We start from the raw sequence: 11,604 nt of genomic DNA on the forward strand, positions 1-11,604 counted from the left end.
GTCAGTTTATCTGTACTTACCACACTAGTACTGTACTCTTCCGTATACCAGCTAGGGTCTTATTATACAGGTCTGCACGGTCGCAATTTAATATAGCATTTGGAGAAATTATGTTAAATGAGCAAAAGAGGGTACGTGGGCCCTGGCTTCAAGCGGGCCCAGGCGAGATTGATTGATTGAATATTGTTTAACGTCCCTCTCGAGAATATTTCACTCATATGGAGACGTCACCATTGCCGATGAAGGGCTGCAAAATGTAGGCCTATGCTCGGTGCTTATGGCCTTTGAGCAAGGAGGAGTCTTTATCGTGCCACACCTACTGTGACACGGGACCTCGGTTTTTGCGGTCTCACCCGAAGGTCCGCCCCATTTAGTCGCATCCTACGTCAAGCAAGGGGTACTGAGGATTTATTCTAACCCGGATCCCGGGGGGGGGGGGGGGGGGGGGGGGGTTACTGAGGATTTATTCTAACCCGGATCACCACGCGATTGAGATAAGGTATACATGTATATATATTGAAAAATATTATTTTAAAAATTTGAGTATGAATTATGTACATGTACATAACAAATGATAAAAGTCTGGCGGCTTATTAACACGAGACTCTGGGGAGAAACATTCTACATCGTCATAATGGCTGACTTCCTTTTAAACATGGATGAAAATATGAATATCAGCAACATTTGTCTATTCATTTTTTTAAAAAAAACATTGCCTAGTTGAGTAGGTTAGCACGTCGACTACTGAACTGTATATCGCGGGTTCGAGTCCCGCAGGGGTTTTCATTTTTTTTTCAGATTTCTTTTAACTAAAATTGCATTTCAAAGTAAATTTGAAAGTTTTCAATTTCAAAATATTATTGTACATAGCCTCCACTTTTCATCCACATCAGATTTCTCTTAATTTCAACTCAATATAGTTAGATTTAATTAATAACCAAAGAAAACGTGTATGTTGCCACATTTTTAAAGATGTCAGACATACAAAAACAGAAGCATATGTTAATATAAGAAAATCACACATTTTCGTTATACAGAATAATTAAAATACATAAGAATTTGTTGAAATGACAAATTTTAAATGTCAACAGTTTAAAAAAAAACTGCTAATTCATAAATATGTAAAAATTAAGTGTGGATAACAGATATGCAGTAGAAGAAATACCAACATAGGAGTTATTGCCCTTGACAATTTTTTTGAAATTATAAATAATTGATTATCTATGGAAAATATAAACTTTTTCTGTATGGAAAGTTTACCAATTTTTTTTTTTTTATTCAGTAAATAAAACTCCTATGAAAGATATATTTCTATCTTGCACAAAGTTTAATTTAATAAAGATTTTTGCAAAAAAACCTATGACATCACATGAGGATCGATCAACCTTAAGGTAAAATATACATCGATAGATACAAAGTATCATTAGAATGTTGACTTTGAAAAAAGCTATTCCTCGAAGGTTTCATTAGGCTCGATAATCGCGTAAGCTATTTCCGTAAAAAAAAAAAAAAAACAAGCGATAAATCTAAAACGTTAAAGCAATCAAGCTCATTTGAGTGTTTATTACAACATCAAATTTCACTGGAAAACATCAACCACGATTGACAAGCCGAATACAACTAGCCGATTTCGTTTTCTACAATGCTTGCTACTTTCATACCCGATGAAATAACGAAGAAAGCATTTTACTGAGTGTCTAGCGCTGAGACCGATTCTTAGGAGATTTTTAATCCTACAGCTAAGCATTCTTATCCACGCATAAAATTGCACGGGACCTATGCTTAGCGCCCAGGGCTGTAGCAGTGAGGATTCTTTGTCATCACATAGCCTATCGCGACACGGGACCTCCTTTTTAAGGCCATATCCAGAAGACCTGTGATTCTCACTTCTATATGCCGAGCGTTTGGCGAAGGAGCAACCATTGCCTGTGTTAACGGCTTAGGTCTGATGCGGCGATGGCACGAGCGGAGCTCGAACTCACGACCTCCTGTACAAATTCTATTTGTTGCTTTGGAATAATGGTGCATAAAAATAGTTGTGAAGTTGAAATATCAAACATTTTCTTTTCGGTATTTGCTGGTTTGCTTTCGTCTAGGGCAATATTCATTGTTTCAGTGAAAATCTTCCTCAAATACCGGTTTTTTTGAAATAAATCTTATTTCTGTTGAAATAAAATAAAATGAAAAATTCTTGTTATATACATATACCTCCAAAATCTTTGGAAATAAAACATGAACCAATTGATCCCCTTTCCTTTCTTCATTTCCTTCAGTTTAAGGTATGATAAAAGCAGTCCACTAAATGAAAAATAAAAATTTTAAAGCCATCACATAACCAATGATTACACAATCTTTTCATTATACATGTAGCATATTGTGTCATTGAACAAACCCTAACCTCAAAACAAAGAAGGAATCTACAGCGTGTGAGCTGCTGGTGACGACTTGGAAAAGCCAGTGTTGGAAGGTTTCGTTTTCAGAATTTGAGTTACCTTTAATTTACAATATCATAAAAACTGAAATTCTTTCATCAAAGATGATGAAGAAACAATGAAACAATATATGGTCGACACTTGGTTGAATTGTGTTATTAATTGATAATCCAGATACGTAGAAATTAGTCTAAGAGTCTGAAATTCCGTACTTGCTATGTTGATATTCAAAAAATACGTGTGACTAAGAACGACCCAGAAGATGCTTAGAACCCGTATCCCATTCAACGCTGTCAGTGTTCCGGCGGGTTGGTTCACCTGCAGAACCGTCTTTCCATTGGTATAGGCAGAAAATGAAAGTAACATCTTTCCCAATGTTGCTGTAAAATACATTTCAGTGAATGAGACAATCACCTACTTAGAGAGTTGCATGTATTGACGATATTGGTAAGTATTGGCGTAGGCTGAGTATAAACAAGTTGAATAATTCCATAATTTTATTATAATTAAATATATTTCAAGTTAATCAATGTTGATACTTAAAGGACACATAGCATGTTTCTAAACTTTTTAATTTTTTCAGCAAAATAAATTCTTTTGTTTGTATGAAAGGTGAAGATCACGAACCGTGATCAATCTCATAACTCCTATAAGCAATACAAAATAGATAATTGGACAAACACGGACCCCTGGATACACCAGAGGTTGAATCAGTTGTCTAGGAGGTGTAAGCATACCCTATCGATATTTACTCGCCATATATTTACGCGATATTATATATATATGTGACGTCATACGCGACCTCGAGCAATACTGTTAGCCATTTCATAAAACAGATTGGTAGATTTACAAAAAAATTAAAGATAAAAAATCATTGAACTTTGGGTTATAACTGATAAAATATTGTATTTCCTAACTTTGAATTGAATTATGATGCTTTCATGTGTTTTAAATAAACTCGTAACATCAAGTACAGTATAAGTTATAACGCCGTGCTCCCAAATTCTAACAACATGTACATCACAATTAAAATAATAATGATACAGTCCTAACAACATGTACATCACAATTAAAATAATAATGATACAGTCCTAACAACATGTAGATAACAATTAAAATAATAATGATTCAGTCCTAACAACATGTACATCACAATTAAAATAATAATGATACAGTCCTAACAACATGTACATCACAATTAAAATAATAATGATACAATTCCTTTTTTAAAATAAAGTATTTTGATATCCACTGTAAATTTGACATTTATTTTTCAAAAATGCACACGTGACAGTTGGTCTAGTTGTCAACGATGTAACGTATAATGTAACGTATTATTTATCTAATCCAAAAATAGATTATGATTGCACTGTTTATTTATATAAAACACACACTTACAGATGCCCTATACTGCAACCTCTATCATTGTTTTACTCACATTTTTCCTTTTTGGTAATATTTGCCTTTTCCTCTATCAGCAGAGGGGTTTTCTCACATGGCGATTCATCTCTTGATTGATCGGGTTCGATCTTCGGTGAATTCAAAGCTTTGTGAGACAGCAGTTGATTGATTACGTCATACGCCGTGCTTACTGATATCAAGGCAGCAAATATTCCGAGGATGGCTCTAAAAGTGGACGCTAAGAGTAACAACCAGACGGCTAAATTTGATAAGGACCTGAATAAGTAAATTGCATGTGAATCGTGAAGATTTAAAATATGATTTTTATCAAATTTCAATCCTTGTGTGACAAAACCATAAATTACAATGGCTTCGATGAAATTGACATCGTGTTGCACAGCTACTGCAAGAATAATGTACACTAAATCCGTCTCCAAAATCAGACTTCATGTATATAAAGGATTTATTTCAGGTGAACTTAGTAAGTCATATATACATATGTCTTAAATTAGCGTTCTATTTCAATTTTAATGGGAATTTTCCAAATTCGGAAGAGAAACGCGTTAGCAATGTCATGCTTGAACATTTTGGTTTTTTTTTGTTTTTGTTTTTTTGGTTTTTTTTTTGCTGAAAAAATGTAACAAAATGGATTGAAACAAATATACGCATTTTTGCGTAGATTATTCGTTGTATCAAAATGTCAAATTGTTAAATGTAAGCATATTTTTGCCTCTTCGACTTTACGTAAAATTCAAGTTGAATATTTGACTTTATTTTATACACAGATCCGGCACGGTACACCAGAGGAGCGATAAACGAACGCTAAACTGGATGGCTGGTTGTGTTGCATCCCGTCGAGAATAGTTCACTCATATGAACTAATTTGATAGCGTAAAGAACACTGAACGGTTTGAAAAGAACGTTTCTTTGTGAGAACAGAACGGTTCTTATCGAGAACGGAATGCTTAAAGATAGAGAACGGAACGGTTATAATAGAGAATGGAACATTTCGTATAGAGAACGGAACGGTTTGTACAGAGAACAGAACGGCTTTTATAGAGAATGGACCACTTAAAGATAGAAAACGGAACGGTTATAATAGAGAATGGAACATTTCTTATAGAGAATGGAAGGGTTTGTACAGAGAACAGAACGGTTCTTATAGAGAACGGACCGCTTAAAGATAGAAAACGGAACGGTTATAATAGAGAATGGAACATTTCTTATAGAGAATGGAAGGGTTTGTACAGAGAACAGAACGGTTCTTATAGAGAACGGACCGCTTAAAGATAGAAAACGGAACGGTTATAATAGAGAATGGAACATTTCTTATAGAGAATGGAAGGGTTTGTACAGAGAACAGAACGGTTCTTATAGAGAACGGACCGCTTAAAGATAGAAAACGGAACGGTTATAATAGAGAATGGAACATTTCTTATAGAGAACAGAATGGTTCTTATAGAGAACAGAACGGTTCTTCTAGAGAATGGGGCAGTTTGTAAAGAGAACGGAACGGTTCTGGTCGAAAACGGAACGCTTGAAGATGTAAAACGAACAGTTTAGGTCTGGAACAGAACTCTTTCGGTAAAGATGGGAACAAACGGTGTGGTTTCGATTTCCAATCGATCCTGTATTTCGCACTCTTTCGGTTCTTTTGACATACAGAAACATTGTGATAAAAAGAGAGAAAGAAAAGAAGAGGGGAATTAAAGTTTTACCAAATAATTTATTGAAAAATATTACCATTTTAAAAACGTGGAATATAGGGTATAAAAATGAATTCAACCATGTGCAGTAGCTGTTATGTATATATGACTTACTAAGTTCACCTGAAATAAATCCTTTATATACATGAAGTCTGATTTTGATGAAATTCTCACCGTTGAATTCAGAAGTATCGGCTGTTTCTTAACCATAATATTCAAATAATTTTCAGTAAAATTATCGCAAAAATGTTTTAAAAAGTCAGTTTGTACATGTACTATTTTTGGAGAATTTAATTCATGACTAGCAACAGTACGATATAGCTCGTTCAACTATATTTTGCAGCCCTTTAATGGCAAAGGTGACGTCTCCACAAGAATGAAATATTCTCGAGCGCAACAACCAACCATTTGTGATTACTAATAGATGAGCCCTGTATATTTATCCTGCCTCTGATAAAAATCTTGGAATTTCATTGGCTCAAACCAATACTACATACAACGATGTTATGTCTCGTACTAACCTAATAATCTCAATATGCCCCTTCCACGTGGTTTACTGACCACATATGTGTATTATGACGTCATGAGAATACATATACCCCGTCACTGGAGTCAGCGCACATTATAACTTCATAGGTATACGAAAACAAATGAATGCAATTTACTGTTTGTTGAAAAACTTGTTTTATCCCGTTGTTGATGGTTTAAATGTTGCAGCCACTTTTTCATTGTTGTACTTTTGATAAATTATCTCAAGAATACACACATTGCAGTCATTTATTATGACAGTTGTACCTGTACATTAGAAAAGCATCAAGAATGAATAATATCAATATGCCTTTACTTAATGTATATGTAAAATCATCGACAGGATAAATTGATTGTTGATATATTAGATACAGAGTTGCTGTATCTATTATATATCAGCCCTGTATCTGATATATTATCCTTGTATCTGATATATCAGCCCTGTATCTAACACAACACTGTATCAAATATATCAACACTGTATATAATATATCAACACTGTATCTAATATATCAGCCCTGTATCTAATATATCAGCCCTGTATCTAATATATCAGCCCTGTATCTAATATATCAACACTGTATTCAATTCATCAACAATGTATCTAATATATCAATAATGTATCTAATATATCAGCCCTGTATCTAATATATCAGCCCTGTATCTCATATATTATCCTTGTATCTGATATATCAGCCCTGTATCTAACACAACACTGTATCAAATATATCAACACTGTATATAATATATCAACACTGTATCTAATATATCAGCCCTGTATCTAATATATCAGCCCTGTATCTAATATATCAGCCCTGTATCTAATATACCGTATTATACACGTATGTAAATATATCAGCCCTGTATCTAATATATCAGCGCCGTATCTAATATATCAACACTGTATCTAATATATCAACACTGTATTCAATATATCAACACTGTATCAAATATATCAACACTGTATTTAATATATCAACACTGTATCTACTAAATCAGTCTTGTATCAAATACACTCACATGGCAGCAATGGCTCTGGTGTCAAACTCTGCTTTTTCTTGGCAGTACACACTCGAAGCATTGGCTACTTTGGCTGTCGGTAGAGACCTTCCTATGTTAAAGAGCACTGTAATGCACGAAAGAAACATCTTTATATTTTAAGGAGATACTCTGCATTGTCATAATGACTGACTTCCTTTTAAAATATTGATGTAAATATAACATCAGCAACAATAGCTCCAAAACTGTGGAATGCCCTTCCAGAACATGTAAGGGACTGTAGAACACTGTGTGCGTTCAAGAAGTCACTGAAAACACATGTTTTTCCATCAATTTTCTAGGACTAGTTTCTATCATTTCAGTCATTCGTGTAGGTTAGATTCTGTGAAAACTAAAGACTGTGTCTTAGCTTTCGAGTACCATTTTTGCGATGTTTTACTAAAAAAAAAAAAAAGAATTGTATGTTTTAATGTATTATACCTGAGACATTATATGCTGTGTGTGCGTGTGTGTATTTCATTATTATTATTATTTTAATACGCCATGAAACTGATGTTTATTCTTATCTGGCATATTTATGGTATCTTGTGTTTTCATGTTTTATATGTACAATCAGGATAGGTACAGCTTTTAATGTTTTATTTATTTTCTATGTATTATGTGTATAACATTCTGTTGTAAGGTATATATGCATTGTAAAACACATTTGAGCGTACATAGTGTATGAAAAGGGTGCTTTATAAATATGGTATTATTATTAATAGTTGCCCGCAGTGCTATCCGTAATAGCAAATGAACATCGCAAAACGCAAGGCATCAGGTATGAATGTCACGGGTCCTCGAAAATGACCTTAAAAACGGATGTCCCGTGTCACAGTAGGTGTGTAACAATTTGATATAATATTTTTACTTTTGTTTATTATTCCAATTCTATAATTTTGGTATAGCAATTTCATTTTAACATTTTTGTGTCTGTGTATGATGTTAGAATAACAATCATGTTTCATTATAACGTCAAACGTTTGTATTTTAGTTGCGTTGGAATAAAAATCATGTTTCATTCACAGGCAATTGGGGTCGAATTTACTATTAAAGAGTAAAGGTATAGAACTCTATATATAGGGTACCCAAGTTAGCCGATGTAAAAACAGAGTCCATTGATATAAAATTCTACTTTATATTCTGATATATTCATACATAATCAATCTACATTACTACCAAAGTTCATCCCGAAATTCCGTATACTTCCCAAGGTATGCAAAAATGAATTCGGAAAAATGCCTATTATTTTTGGTCGACTTTTAGCTGGGCCCTGGCACTATACGACTAAACAGAATGTTTGAGCATTGCAACAAGCTATTACATAGAATGTGCAGCATTACATATCATTTCTATAATGAATTTCTTACCCCAATTCATAATAGTCCGTAATAGCTCCAAGTGACTAAAATTTTTAAAACCGTCTGTACTTTCACATTCGCAGCTATTACGGTAGTTACGACTAATTACCCAAAAGGGATGAAAGGATCCATAGCGATTTAGAGACTCAAATACTATCATTTATCAATATTGATTTTACATAGTTCATAAATCATGCTAATAACAAGTCTATATAAAGATACAAATGTCTTATCATGTCTATTTTTATCTAAACCAATTTATCACAGGTGTTTGACGATTTATAATAATGATGTTAATGTGGGTAGTTATTCGTACCGATGAAAATGACTGTGATAAGTGAAAGTACAGACGGTTTTACAACCCAAGCGATGCAATTGCCTGTGATTTCATTATGATGTCTAACGTTCGTATTTTAGTTGTGATGGAATAACAATCATGTTTCATAATAACTTGTAGTTTTAAATAAATTCATGCTCAAATTGAATTTTAAACAAATCAAATATTCAAGTAGAAATAAACTAAGTGATTTCTAAACATATATAACGGCAGTTTCGAGTCACTGTCGCAACACCGTGTTTTACCCAATTTTTTATTATACACGCCTTTACATTTTGATAACCCAGTGAATTTCCGGTTTCTTACAAGGGCATTCCATTTGGAATTAAAATTGCAATCGTGACGGATTTTTACACTCTAAATGTATAGCAAAACGTACACAAAATTTTCAAAAAGGGGCATTAAATGTACCCCAGTATAACTGTGCAGTATTGTGAACTTGCAACCGGAACTGCTTCTCGATATAATACCAGCCTACGACTTGGAGAGGGAGGGGGGGGGGGGTCGTGAAAATCTGCACTCACATTGCAAATATTAATATTTCCTGTTTGTTTGTTTGTTTGTTCTGATTAATATATGTAACATTACGGAGGACTGTGATAAATGAAAGAGGCTATTTAGATTTCCATCAACATCTTGACATTCACGTGAAGACACATTATAAAAGTTTAATCTATGTGTTTTAATTTACATGTCATGCGATTGTAAATAAAGGAAATTAGTACAGATCACATCATCGGATATTTTTCTATTTGGTAGATTCATTTAAGCACCATTATCAAAGTACTGATAGTACTGGAGCCCTTCAAAATGTCCAAAAAAGGACTTCGCCGCTCCACTAACCACAGATCTCATTGCATTCGTTGTCCCAATAAAAAGAGATTCCCGTCACACCCAACCCCCTTCTCTCAACAAAATTACAGGAGCAATGGTTATCGCCCCTTTGCTCTTGTGTTCATTTCTTTGTTGTACTGCTGTAACATACTTCAGCGTTTGAAAACTCGTGCTACAAACACCTGTACATGTGTCGTCTGCACCGGAAGTCTCGAGGGCTATCAACTTGGAAATCATTTAGACTGTTCTGGCTGTAATGTGGGTAACCCAGATATAATAAAAAGAGGCCCATGGGCAACATCATTAACCAGAGTCACCATGACCCTGCCGTTGTTCAGCTGCTGTGATTTCTAAAATATTTTTTATCAATTTTTATTCACATGAAAATTTTTGGACCCCATATTGTGGCCCTAATCTAGCCCCAAAGGATCACAACATAACTGAAAGCTAATTCACATAACTTAAAAATGTCTCAACACTAATAGGACTAACATGATCATCCTGTTCTGGATAAGATCAAGGTCACAAGGTCATGGCTCATGTCATGAAATGATAGGCCTTTCCATAAGAAATCTATATACAAAATATGAATTTAAAGCTCTATCTTAAATAGTTCAGGAGATATTGAATAGATAAGATTTTTATCAAAAGTAGGTCAAATTTCCAGGTCAAAGTCACCAAGGTACAATGTCTTCCCTTAAAGAATCTATATACAAAATATGCAAGATATATCCTAAATAGTCCAGGAGATATTGATTAGGTCAGGGTTTTTATAAAAAGCAGGTCAAGGTCGTACGATCAAACACGATTGTATCACAAGGTCTTGTCATATCAAATTTGTATACAAAATAAATAAGTCCTACCATGAATAGTTCCGAAGATATCTACCAGGTTACATGTACGTTTTCTTAAAAGTAGATCAAAGCCCAAGGTAAAAGGTCATAGTATGGAATTAATGGCCTTCCCATAAGTAATCTATCTACAAAATATGAAAGATCTACCTGAAATAGTTCAGGAGATATTCAATAGGCAAGGTTTTTAAAAGTACGCCCAATCCCAAGGTCACTAGGTCAAACGTCACGGAACGAAGGTTGATATATAATTGATACCCCAATACCGGTGCATGAAATGGAATAAAAGGCATACAAACAGAAACAGTAGGTTATAACATTCCTAATTTTCTTGTGATTTTGTTATTTCTTCCTATTGTACTGAGGGTGTAATAACCCTAGTGGCGAACTACCCTTCTTTGGATGTGTTGTCCTGATTCGTGGTCACGTGTTCCACAAGTGGTGGCTTTGGATAGGGCGTCTGCTGCCTGTCATAACAGTTCAGTTCCCTTACTCATATTGCGTGATTTTAAAAAATGCGCACCAAATTGTACGTGACAGTTACGTCACTGAGTGATGATTTAACACACCTCCCTACGATATGGGTTACTACATCAAAATAACATTTTACGTATAACGTATTAGAAATAACTGTAAAATAAAAAAAACAATGAAATTATTAATGGAAATAAAAATATTAAAAAGAAATTGTCCCAAAAAAATGTAAAATCAGAATTATGAACAGATACAAAAATAATTTAATGTTTAAATAAAAGTGTTAAAGCAAAAATACTAAATTAGAATTATAAACAGAATAAAAAATATTAAACAATTTTTTAGATAAAAATATAGAATAAAATTTGGAGAGAAAAACCCGGAAGCAGAAATCTTTGGATAATATTGTAAAAACAAAACATAAAATCAAATAAAAAAAAAACAGGCAAAATTGTTAAGGTCGATCGATCCTCATGTGACTTATCAATAATAATGGTTAAAAGTGCAAAAACTGTATTAATTTCCATTCAATATAGTTAAATTCAAACAATAACCATAGAAAATGTGTATGTTGCCACATTTTTAAAGATGTCAGACATAAAAAACGGAAGTATATGTTAACATCAGAAAATCACACATTTT

The 11,604-nt window shown here is 33.8% G+C and overlaps 1 protein-coding gene across 1 annotated transcript in view; it reads right to left on the bottom strand.

Moving 5' to 3' along the window:
* The window catches only part of LOC125665405 (nose resistant to fluoxetine protein 6-like), a 34,002-nt gene that overhangs the window by 15,759 nt on the left and 6,639 nt on the right, over nt 1-11,604 (bottom strand). Inside the window, exons 2-5 of the mRNA XM_056150951.1 lie at nt 7,088-7,193; nt 3,871-4,109; nt 2,399-2,492; nt 2,209-2,298 (exon numbers count right to left, since the gene is read on the bottom strand). Of these exons, the coding sequence (XP_056006926.1) occupies nt 2,209-2,298; nt 2,399-2,492; nt 3,871-4,109; nt 7,088-7,193 (529 nt within the window). The remainder of the gene's footprint in view (nt 1-2,208; nt 2,299-2,398; nt 2,493-3,870; nt 4,110-7,087; nt 7,194-11,604) is intronic.

The sequence above is a fragment of the Ostrea edulis genome, chromosome 10 (assembly GCF_947568905.1).
Source record: "Ostrea edulis chromosome 10, xbOstEdul1.1, whole genome shotgun sequence".
Lineage (NCBI taxonomy): Eukaryota > Metazoa > Mollusca > Bivalvia > Ostreida > Ostreidae > Ostrea > Ostrea edulis.